Source organism: Solanum verrucosum, unplaced genomic scaffold (genome assembly GCF_900185275.1).
Source record: "Solanum verrucosum unplaced genomic scaffold, falcon-dt-bn FXZP01000230.1, whole genome shotgun sequence".
Lineage (NCBI taxonomy): Eukaryota > Viridiplantae > Streptophyta > Magnoliopsida > Solanales > Solanaceae > Solanum > Solanum verrucosum.
The window spans coordinates 1,259,245-1,271,931 of NW_026019954.1; the positions used below are offsets into that span (position 1 = coordinate 1,259,245).

The 12,687-nt window shown below is 33.8% G+C and overlaps 1 protein-coding gene across 1 annotated transcript; it reads left to right on the forward strand.

Moving 5' to 3' along the window:
- Positions 1-4,503: 4,503 nt before the first annotated feature.
- On the forward strand, positions 4,504-12,029 carry LOC125814274 (uncharacterized). Its single transcript, XM_049493741.1, has 16 exons — positions 4,504-4,584; positions 4,842-4,899; positions 5,497-5,590; positions 6,421-6,599; positions 6,913-6,963; positions 7,050-7,106; positions 8,684-8,804; positions 9,442-9,508; positions 9,611-9,652; positions 9,856-9,961; positions 10,080-10,190; positions 10,834-10,905; positions 10,991-11,092; positions 11,174-11,220; positions 11,392-11,419; positions 11,634-12,029. The coding sequence occupies exons 2-16, from the start codon at positions 4,882-4,884 to the stop codon at positions 11,769-11,771; spliced, it is 1,233 nt and encodes a 410-aa protein (XP_049349698.1). The 5' UTR covers positions 4,504-4,584; positions 4,842-4,881; the 3' UTR covers positions 11,772-12,029.
- Positions 12,030-12,687: the final 658 nt, after the last annotated feature.

Here is a 12,687-nt window from a genome sequence, read left to right on the forward strand (position 1 = left end):
CCCCCACAATAAGCCTTGCGCGCTTCCTTATTGGGTGTCGACGCTCCTTCCCTACACATGCTCAAATCATCTCAATGTCACTTTCCTCAACTTGCCTCTTACAGAGGTTACTCCCAGTACCTTTTCCCGGATAACCTCATTCTTGATTGTGTCACTCATAATATGCTCACACATCCATCTCTTAAATATGCATCTTCTGAATATATGAGCTCTTGACTGACCAACACTCCATCTCTACAACAAAGACAGTCTAACCATCACTCACACAAGAATGTATATCCAAACCTCCAACCTATCAGTAACTATGTCCCGTATCTCATCAATCAATATTATGTCGTTTGCAAATAACATATACCATGGAACCTCATCTTGAAAAGACCGGGTCAGCTCATCCATCATCAAGAAAAATAAGAAAGGGCTCAGAACTGGTCCTGATATGACCCCCACCTCAACTGAAAAATGCTCTGAGTCACCTCCCACCATTCTAACCTGGGTCTTGGCTCCATCATACATGTCCTTTATCACCTAATATAAATCATATGGACATATTTATCCTTCAAACTAAATGACATCTCCCGGTACTTTTTCATAGGCCATTTCAAGATCAATGAACACCATATGTAGGTCATTCTTCTTTTCCTACGTTTCTTCACTAGTTTTCATACAAGATGGATGACTTTAGTAGTTGATTAACCCAACATGAATCTAGATTGATTCTTGAAAATGGACCCATCACCCCCTCATCTTCACCATTGTGTCTTAGCAATTTAATACTCATGTAATTGTTATAGTTTTAAATATCCCTTTGTTCTTGTAAAATGGAATCATTGTACTCCACCTTCATTCGTCGAGCATTTTAACCGTCTTAAAAATAACATTAAACAATTTAGTCAATCACTCCACATTTGCCTTGTTAGTGTTTTTTCAAAGTTCCAGCGAAATCTCATTGTGTCCGGTCATTTTTCTCCTTCTCATCCAACTAATAGCACGTATAACCTCTTCAATCCTAAGAAACATACAATACCCAAAGTCCTTTAGAGTGCGCCAATTTATCGGACATAATAACTTTGTCCCTTTTTTGTTTAAGAGTTTGTGAAAGTATTTTGCCACATTTGCTTAATGAAGGTCTCCTCCACCAATATAACAACGATAAGTCTTAATTTTTTTGTCAAATATTGCAGCCTCGCTTGGGTTTTAAATTGCGCACAGTAGTGCTTGCTTTAGAATGTTGTTTTGGGAAGTGACATTCTTTGAAAAAATATTGGTTTATTTAGGAGTGGCTCAAGTGTGTGGAAAGAAAAGCATTTGTTTTAGGCTCAAATAAATTTTTGAAGATAAATTTTATTATTTTACTTTTAACTTGAAAAAATGTAGAAAAATAAATAAATAAATAAATATATATATATATATTTATATAACTCAAATCATATATTAATAAATAAATATCTACCTTTTATCAAAAATATTTTAGAATTTTAAATTAAATAACTCAAATCGCATATTTATGAATAAATAATTTATAATAATATCCAAGGCGATATATTGCGAAGACATTGCGAATATCTTATTAGCTAAAATTAATTCGTAGTTTTATAAAAATCATGTGAGATTAATTAAAGACTTTAATGTTATTTAAGAATACCACACTAAAAAGACAATAAATACGTCAAGCCTTTGACTTATTTATTTAAGATCTTTTACGAAAAATTATTTTAGGCTACTAATTTTATTGAGACACTTTTTATTTAGTTATATTAAAAAGTAAACGGCCACGTGTTTGCGACATTGTCTAAATAGATGGGTAGATAACATCAAAAATTGATTAATTGAGCTATGAATTAATCAAAGAATGTAATAAAAGATAATTTGGACTTGTTCAATTCCTCCCAATCCTAATACATTAGACACCGTGAAATAGATAATTTTTTAGAAAAATCTGATAGAGGAGAAAAACATGAAGTAAAGTCCCAAAATTAAGTAGTAAGTATTAACACGTTCACTCATATTTTCAGTTGTATATAAGAATGCTCAAAATGTTATAAAGAATGTAATATTTAAATTTTTATTCTTTGGAGGTTACAATAACATTTATAAAAAAATGGTTTGAATCAAGTTGATCTTTTCTTTAAACAATTGCATCGGTCAATATACAATAAATTAAGTAATATATATATATATATATAAAACGTTAAGTCTTTCTTTGAAGTCCTATTTTCAACATAATAAATTATTCATTGTTTTGATATTTCGTATATTAGAAATTGTTAAAAAAATCTTTTTGGGCGCGATGATATCATATCACAATGACAAAATGATGAGTCGAAGAGCCCATTTTAGATGAGATAGGATCACAAATCGTTCGATTAGGCACTGATCTTTTTAGGTGCATTTAGACCCCGAAATAATAAGCATAACACCTGGGTAGAATAAATACTGTACAAGTTACAATGAAAATAGAGAAAATTACTTTACTTTTACAAATTTAAGGATATTTGATAAGACTAGAATGTCAATCCTCGGGCTTTATTTGTAAAGTCTCTATTCCTTGGTAATAAGCCCAAAGATCTATGAATTAGCCCATGCTTGACTAGCCAAGCAGACAAACGACCCTGCATATTTTTTATCTCTCCCGCATTTTTATTTGTATAAGTATTTCACATTTACAATGAAAATTATGAAAATTGACCCACCACTTCTTATTCTGGACAAAGGAATCCTGTAATTCACTAATTCGGCGGTGTTCTATCCTCAATTTTATTTTATTTTAGAGAAAATGGCCAAAAGCCCCCCAACCTATAGCCGGATTCCCAACTACACACTCATACTTCACGGGGTCCTATTACCCCTTGGACATTTTTTTTACATATTATTTCACCCTTATTTGCTGACATGTCGAAGAAGGTGAGAACAACTCCCTTAGGCGCGTAAGAAGAGAAAATAAAACTTCAAAAGTTGAAGAAAAGTACTGGTGTTAGTCCAAATCAGCTATAATTAATCCCCCAATGGTATAATCTCATTCTCTCCCAAAATCAAACTCTCTTTTTCTTCCTATTTTTCTCAATTTTCAATTGTATATTCTTTCATTCTCTCCCAAATCAGCTTAAAACTTGAATTTACTTGTCAAAACATTCAACTGTAGTTTCAATTTCGAAAAAGCTTGAAGCTTTGGGGCTTGTAATTTCTCCGATTTCATAGTTAGGGTTCAAAAATTGTTCTTCAAATTCATCATTTTTTGCTTCGTTAGGATAAATAATAGCAAATGCGGACTTGAATAAGCTTTCATAGTTAGGGTTCAAAAATTGTTCTTCAAATTCAATTGGAACGAAATATCATATCATGAAGAGAATGGGGGTGAATATGGAGTGATTGAAAAATGGTTAGGGTTTAGAGAAAGAAAGAGGAAAATGAAAAGATTAAGGGAAATTTTAGAGTTATGGGGTCCATTCAATACTTGGCAGCGCGTGTAAACAAATATTTTATTATATATGATTTATGTAGACATGTCAGCAAATAAGGGTGAGATAATATGTAAAAAAAAAAATGTTCATGGGGTAATAGGATCCCCGTGAAGTATGAGTGTGTAGTTGGGAATCCGGCTATAGGTTGGGAGGCTTTTGGCCATTTTTTATTATTTTTTATATTGAGTTTGCGGTAAACAAGATATTAACATCATTTATTATATATTTGTTACTAAAAAAAATTAAGTTTTCATTAAGAACGTAAAAGATTCTTAAGAACAACTAAATTTGTTATTTGTGAGAGCATTGCTCAAAGTAGTTTGTTCCTTTTTTTACATGAAGATTGAAATTTTATTATTATAGTTATAGATCACATGATTAGTAAAGTTGAAGGATGAGAGTAATATATATTCTGGATATTAATGAATAACAATATTAGATTTTGATGAAAGTTAAGTTATAACTTAAACTACTCAATTGTAGATTTTGAGAGTTTAAATTCAAGTTTACTTAAAGATAATTTAACTAATCGGTTAGAGGTAAGATAAAATTTATTCTTACTGTTATAATTTTTTTTTTATTAAATCACACTCTTTAGATGTTCGATAAAAAAATTTTAAAATGTTGATACATATTTTATTGCAGTGGTGAGCCTATATTATTCATAACAAAATTTCATTATGATTTTACGATCAAATTGTATTACATAAATACTTTCATTATAAGATTAATATTATTATGATTTTGAATTGATTATTTTCATTTTTAAATTTGTAATTAAGTGATTTAATTATAAGTATGTCTAGATATTTGTCTTTTATCTTGACTTAACATTCAAATATATTAATTAAACACAATTTACTTATTAAATATAAAAAAAAAACTCATAAATTTCTCAAATACAAACTTTTTTTTCTTCAGTTGTTTTTAATAGAATTTGACAAATCCGAAACGCGCAGAAACTTCAGTTTGTGTCGACTTTGGTCAGACAAATTTAAATATTATGCTATTTAAGGAAAATTTGACTTCGGCCGCCCTTTTCACGTACCTCATACTGCTAATTTAGGGCACGCTCGTATTCTGATTCTCTTTGCCGTCGCCGCCGCCGATTAATTCACCGTTTTATGTAAGCTTATCTGAATATTCACCTTTCATATATGCATTATTTATATACTAAATGGTATTGTATTTGACGTTAGGCATAAGCTTATAGAATCATTAATTTTCTAGCAAAATTTGTAAGTTTGGTTCGTTTGTTACTTCTTAATCCTCATCAACTAGAATGCACTTTTGTTTTAGTGACATTGTTAATTAAAAATTTGTGTGTTTGAGTTAAAATTTTACTTTTATGAGTTTAACTATTTTATTTTTTGGCGGTTTCAGTTAGTTGTTGATACTGACCTGGTGGAAGGTAGTGGCGTTAATGGCACTTCGTTTTGAGGTGAGCTTCTTTGACGTTTTTTTAATTTACTACAGAGATTTTGGGTGTTTCATATAAGTAGAAGCTGACACTTATGAAACTAGATTGTTGAATATTCATAAATTGTAATTTGTCTTAAAATAACAAATTATTGAGTATTGAATTGAAAAGGGTTCAAATGGTGAGGATGGATGTTGAGGGTTCATATAGCTGACCTCAATGTAGTTTGGGATTGAGGCATAGTTGTTGTAGTAAGCTGATGTTGCAATAGAACATTATTACGCTTCTAGTGTAATGTAATAGATTTTTTCATATGTGAATTTGGATCGACTGTACTCATCAAAAGAACGTGTCCCATCAACTTAGGATTGAGAATTTTAAGTTGCAATTTTGTGACAAAATAATAAGCTCGGTTAAACTTTGTCTGGGAAGGCCAGTCTTTTTACATCTCCAATTAATTTAGGGAAATCTTGATGGCAATCTACATCAGCTGTTTTTTTATTGCAGCTGATATGACATAGCAATGTAACTAGTCGCCCTAAGTTTTTTGTCTATTACAAAACTTTTGTTTGTTTGTTATTCCACTAAGTTACTGTGCCTAAATATTTCTGATGCCAGATCCTTGGGAGATTTAATCGTGCTCGTGCAGCTCAGCTTATACTCCCTCACTATGAGTGCCAGACACCTCTTTTCATGCCTGTTGGCACTCAAGGTAAGAGTATGTTAGGAGTTGATCGACAGGAAGCTCTCTCTTTCTCTCTCTTAATAATTTGTCATATTGTATCGACTCTATGGTTAAGTTCTTTAGATATTTGACAAACCTTAACAATTAGAGCCAGCAGTCTATTGATTCCTCTTGCTATAAGTAGGTCAAAAGTATAGGGTTTAGGTCTAATTTGTTTGAAAAAACAGTGAAGTTGTCTCATAATGGTCTGGTAACTGTGTCCAGCCAAAATTATTTTGACTTCCTCTATGTTATGCCACGGACATAATCAATCAATACTTTTGATTGAAACAAGACCGATGTGTTTGGTATGATGAGAATATTTTTCGACAAATGACTTATTTTCTGAAAAATGTTTTCCAAAACAGTGCTTCCAGTATTTGGGTTTTGAATTGGATCTATTTGGCATTGGGGGATGAATTTCACATGACACAAAGTACCTTTTACACTTTTTCTTAGTTTAAATTGTACAGTTTTACTTTACTTTTGAAAATATGGTGAAATTGCCCCTCCTTATCCATGGATGTAGGCATATTGGCCGAACCTCGTAAATTTCTGTCTCTTTATCTTCTATTGCCGTTATTATCGTATTTTGTTTTCCTGTTTCAATCAAAAGTATCAGTTAATTCTGTCTGCAGCTTAGAACTCTATACATTGTATTCTGCACTAAATCGGCTTACAGACTGTATGTTTGGAACTTTTTATGAGAGTACTTTTTATTGCTCTTCATACTTGTAATTATAGAAACTATTATTGGATTTGTTGATGATATGCATTTTGTTCTCATTGTCACCCATTTGAACTTTTCATATTCACAGGTACTATAAAGGGTTTGACCACCCACCAGCTTGAGGATATTGGTTGCCAAATAATCCTCGGAAACACATATCATTTGGCACTACGTCCTACCTCTGAGCTCATTGATGAGTTAGGGGGTCTTCATAAGTTCATGAATTGGCCGAGGGCACTACTTACGGACTCTGGGGGCTTTCAAATGGTAGTCTATCACTCTTCTGCTTCCTCAATGTTCACTTGAGATTTTTTAATTCGAAAAGCTATAACCATCTTTATTTAGGATGTACTAAACACATGTTTATCAGGAAGCCTATACTCCTTTGTGCCATATTGTTTCGCTATTATTCTTATGGATTTCATGCATGTCTTCAAAAGTTTGCAAAACTGGTTGTTTAGTGTCTTATGGTACCACATGAAATGCTTTGTTCTATATGATGTATTGTTTGACAATGAAAAAATTGGTTGCTTTGAAGAGCACTAGATGTCAAATGAGCTTAAAACCTTTCTGGTTGTAGGTATCCTTGTTGCATTTGGCTGATATCACTGAAAAGGGTGTCACGTTTCAGGTATTCCTTTTCTACTTTCCCATTTTTGCTTTATATCCTTATCTCTTTTGTTTCATGTGGTTTAATTTGTCACTTCCTTTTTGAAGTCACCTGTGGATGGAAAGCCAATGCTCCTTACACCTGAAGAGTCAATACAGATACAAGTAAGTACATTTTGGGATGTAGATATTCTGTTATTTATAGATCTTGTAGTTAGTAGTATACTATATTTGTATCTCAAAGTCATACTCCAAGCAAGCAGAATGTATAATAATTCCTAACTGGTGCAATCTTCACACACATGGTAGGTTAGTCCTTACAAAATTGTGTCAAGATGTGTTTGCTTCTATTCTCCACAGTCCGGGTTCTGTACAAGCAGATTGAGCTCGAGCCAGGAATACCCTCTTGTTTACAGATGCTTGACTAGACTTTTGATAGTTAGATGCTGAACTTTATGTTGCATCTCAATGTTTCTCAACTGTATCTGCAAGCACTGAGATCTATAAACTGTTGGAATCTTTGGAAACATTGCTGAAATTTGATATGCTCCATAGGTAGTAAATGTAGAAGGTTGATACGTGTAAACATATGACACCTGGGCCTAACTCAACCCCAAAAGCTAGCTCATGAGGGGAGGACTGCCCAAGTCCATATAAGGAGACCACCAGTCCATTCCCCAACCACTGTGAGACTTTTACCCACTCTAACAATAAGTTGAATATTTCATTAATATCACCAAGAAAGTGTTAAGATGTATAAAAGATCAGAGGACTGCTACTCCTTTTTAACAAAATAAGGAGTCAATAAGTCCATACCAAAATCCATATAATCCACAGCGATTCCTTTACACCACTAAGTCCAAATGTTCTAGACACAAAATTTACTCTATGAGCAGAATCAAATTTTCCCTTAATAAATTTACGTTTGTATTCCATCCAAGTGCTCCATAGAATGAATGCAGAGCTGTGCTACACAAAGCTCAAACACCCTTTTCAGCCCATGCCTGTGCTGGCTTTTTAACATCTCTTCACTGTCTTTGGCATAATCAACTGCACGTCAAAAAGATTCAAAAACAAGTTCCATACCTGCCAGCTGATACTGCAACAAAAAAAGGGATGTGATGTCTCACACAAATTGTTACACCAGTAGCTTCTGTTGCGCAAGCTAAATCCCCTTCTCTGTGAATCTTGTTGAGTAAAGCATGCCCCTTACCTGGCATGCAAACAAACCAATCCACTTTCAGGATAGCTTTACTTCTCCAAAATATCTTTCAAGGCCATATTCTAACCCCTGCGATTGTATGGAACATTGTAGCATGATCGAATCAATTACTATTTATACTATAGTTATAGAGAATGACATTCTTTTGGTGACTGCTCTGGTGTGAGTGCCAATGATTGGTAGTCCTGTGTTCCCTGCTTATTCTTTTTTGGTATGATAGGCTTTGTGTACGGTGTACACTTGGGTTCATCATTTGTAATTGGACAAGTTAATTATATCATGTGATGCTGTTTCCACTTGTTGTACTGCATTTACTAGTGTGTACTCTAGCTGCATAACTTCTGTTGAGCTGACAAAAGCTGTATCCGAGCTTTTGCTTCTATATCACCTACTCCCAATAATACTGCTGATTAGTCGAATCATATCTTTTCATCAGCCTGATATTTATCACTTTATGTTTCTTGAGATGCCCTTTACAACTGATTTTGCTTAACTTGCTGACTTGTCCAACACATTACAGAACAGAATTGGTGCAGATATTATTATGGCTCTCGATGATGTCGTGAGAACTACTATCACAGGTCCAAGAATTGAAGAGGCTATGTATCGAACTCTTCGTTGGATAGATAGGTGCATAGCAGGTAATATGATGGAGCAGGCTGGACATTTCAATGTGGTTATTTATCTTACTTAAATTCATCATTAATCACATTCAGTGGGCAAAAGATATATTTCTACAGAATCGGGTTACGACCAGCTGTAATGTAGGAATTTTCTCTACTTCTTATTCTGATGTTTTTTAGTTTTTGCCAGAAAGGTGGGAGGTATTTTGAGAATGGAAAGCCTAGGAAAGAGAGGAATTTGAAAACAACTGAGCCGTTAGCTTTTGGTTAATTTGGCACACTTTGATGATGAAAGGACAGAATTGGGTCATTTTTATGGTAGATGTGATAAGTTAGGCGGTAGAGTTGGATGAGATTATTATTGAATGTAAAATAGTCCTAAAATATTAAGCCCCACTTGTCATGCTATGCAATCAACTAGCAGTGCTTAACAAAGGTTAAGTCCTGTAGGCACTATTGACAGATAGTTGAGTAAGGTTCTCGGTGGAACTTGGATGTTTTGAAGTTTTTTCTTTTCAAGTAACTGTTTCTCAAAGTTTGCTTGAGAATTTCTCTTTCTAGTGTTAAACTTAAGAGTTTCTTAGCTAAAATTGCTGATGTACTACTACCAGATTCTCAATTTTGTGTTTTTCCTGCTTTTGTTTGTCATTGGCAGCTCATAAGAGACCACATGAACAGAATCTATTTGGCATAGTGCAAGGTGGTTTAGATCCTGTATTAAGGTGACTTACATTGTGACATCCTGTTGCTTCCGGGATTGCTTTATTGTTTACATAAATATATCTCATTTGACAAACTTTGTTATTTTTATTTCTTGTTATCAGGGATATATGTGTCAGAGGTTTAGTTGAACGCAATTTGCCTGGGTATGTTTGTTGTTCTGAATATGTACACTTTATCAAAAATGTTCGTCACCTTGTATGTGGAAACCTTAACGTGTATATATTTACACATTCATGTTCCTCTTATAACTTATAAAACTCAAAAGCAGCTTACCTGACAAACCAAACTAGAAGAATTGAGGTTCAACAATCAACAGAGTGAATGACTGAATTTACTTGTGTGACAGCTATGCTATTGGTGGTCTTGCAGGCGGTGAAGATAAAGACTCCTTTTGGCGTGTCGTGGCTCAGTGTACTGCTGCACTACCTGAGCATAAACCACGATATGTAATGGTAAATGTCACTCTTATGATGTTCCTTGGTAGATATAACTTGATGCCTCTATTTTCAAATTCTCTAGTTTTATATGTGATGCCTTCTGGCTTCTGATAACTCGACTGCTGTACTCCAGGGGGTGGGATACCCACTAGACATTGTGGTTTGCAGTGCTTTAGGTGCGGACATGTATGATTGTGTCTATCCTACTCGTACCGCTCGTTTTGGCACAGCTCTAGTACCTGAGGTAATTTTCTCTGCCCACTGCCTCTGTATGTTCATCACTTAGGCTCTGGATATCACACAGTGGCATTCTTTTGAAACCAATCTAATAATAATTCTCAGATTGCATGTAAGAAATCTATAACCGCTAATATTCTAACCCAACACCAATGTTTTGTGTATTCTTGATCTATATAGAAATCTTGTCTGATCTGTAAACACTGAGAGGGAGAGATGATAAGCATGTCGTGGGTCTAGTAATCTAGTAGTAGTTAAATAATGCTGAGCTGCTCAAAATTTCCTTTTTAGTAGAAACTCCATTTAGTTGAAATTGTGCACATGTGCTGCTCCTCCTTCCCTCCTGCCATGCGATAAAATTATTATTGACTACCTTCTTTAAATTGTTCATAAAGACTGGTAGTTCAATGATTTGAAAACTTTACGATGTTTTGAGAAAATCTGGTTTCCTCTAATTTATCATCTGATTTTATCTTTCTATTGTTAATTTAAGGTTTTTTTTTTCCTGAAATCTGTTCACGAATTTTCTTCACAATGTTTCATAAACTTGAGCACTGAAAACCAAACTCAAACAATTTATGATGAAAATATCATCCACCATTCATTATGAAGTGGAATAATGCCTTTTCTCTTATCGTGTCATGATGCAGGGAGTTCTAAAACTCAAACACAAGGCAATGGAAGATGATATGCGTCCTATTGATCCCACATGTGACTGCATGGTAATGTGAAATAGATGATGATCGACTACAGATGGTCTTACTTTCAATTTATACGATGTTTGAAATACTAGTCATCTCTTGACAGGTTTGTAAAACATATACGAGGGCTTACATTCATTGCCTTGTCACTAAAGATGCCATGGGATCTCAACTTCTGTCATATCACAACCTATACTATATGATGAAGGTACCAAACACTGAGGTTTTTAAAGATATTTTCATTTGTTTATTAGCTCAGCCATGACTTTGAGCCATTGAAATTATGCAGCTTAGCAGAGATTTGCACTCGTCAATTGTTGAAGGACGGTTTCCAGAGTATGTTCACTTATAGTTTAAAATAGATTTCTCCTCACTATTACAAGCTTTCTTTACACTTATCACTTGTCTTGCATTTCAAGATGAATCACTATCTCATTCTCATTTTCTGCTCTCTCATCCATTGCTTTTTTTTACCTTATCATTTGACATATTTGTTTAATTTTGCAGATTTGTCTGTCAATTTCTGCAGAAAATGGTAATAATTAATTCCACTCAGACAATGATTTCATTGAGTATTGCATCGTATTACAATTTTACTTGTTGACGACGTCTTTAAGGCGTTAATCACTTGAAAATTCTGCTACCTTTGCCTGTTTGTTTGCTGGTATATCATGCATGCATTTAATTAAATTACTGATACAAATATTTGTTACTGTAAATTGTGGTGACTTCTTAAATTTGACCTGTAGTTCCCCCAAGGTGATGTTCCTGAATGGGTCTGCAAAGCCATGGAGGTTGCTGGGATTGACATTTCTTCCTGCTGTGCTCCATTTTCATGGATCCCCAATAAAGTAGAAGATACACAAAATCAAGAAGTGAAACAGTAATTATAAACATTTTTTAACATAGGAGTTGAAGAACATATTTATACAGAATTGACGATAAGAGCAGCGTGTATTTTGTGCTAACATGCTGCTACAGGAGGACAGTCATTCAAGAAAATTTTGTAAAGGGTGTCGATTTTTTGCTAAGTAGGTGTCATTCTTCCTAGCTGTAAGAAATTATTCTGCACAACATGTATTTACTTTTTGTCCCAGAAAATTTTGTATTGAGCTCTGCTCTGTTCAAGGAAATAATTTCCTAGCCATCATAATATATTTTTCCTATTCCCTCCATTATTACATTAAATCCTTATAGTTTTTTTTCTTCGTCTCAACGAATGGGTGGATCTACAATATATATGTGCTGGGATTGTTCATTAATTTGGGTGGATCTACAATATATATGTGCTGGGATTGTTCATTAATTTGAGATCACGACAAAAAAATCATAAAATTTAAATCCTGAAACTGTCTTTTACCCGAGTCCAAAGGAAATAGTAAAGCTTATTTAAGATCACAAAGTGTTGAAGTGATTGGGCAAAGTCCAAGGAAAATATTCTGTCTCGTGACTTTTCGACCTAGAGCTTTGTACCGCACTCAACAAAACAAAAGAACGAAAGCAAAAAAAAAAAGTTATGGCTGTGATTAGTTGTAAAGAAAGAAAGAAAAAGTGAAGCTCAAAATTTTTGCTAATTGTGTTGTCCAACCATGCAAAAAAATTCTTTAAAATGAACTTTAGACATGATGCCAAGTAATTACTTTAGTGCACTCAAAGTAAGCAAAGAAAAAGAAAAAATAGAAAAGAAGTGCAATTGGCTAACATGTCTCTAACCTTTTTTGGGTATCACAATCTATACGAAGTTTACTTTGTTAACTTGTAATAGGAATTGAAGTGTGGAAAAGTGTTAGTATAAAGTTCTTA

Bases quoted from the DNA above. Each gene is read 5' to 3' on its own strand.
- LOC125814274 (XM_049493741.1), top strand. The intron at 10,906-10,990 runs GTAATGTGAAAT...ATCTCTTGACAG, and splicing joins ATCCCACATGTGACTGCATG to GTTTGTAAAACATATACGAG. The intron at 11,093-11,173 runs GTACCAAACACT...GAAATTATGCAG, and splicing joins ACCTATACTATATGATGAAG to CTTAGCAGAGATTTGCACTC.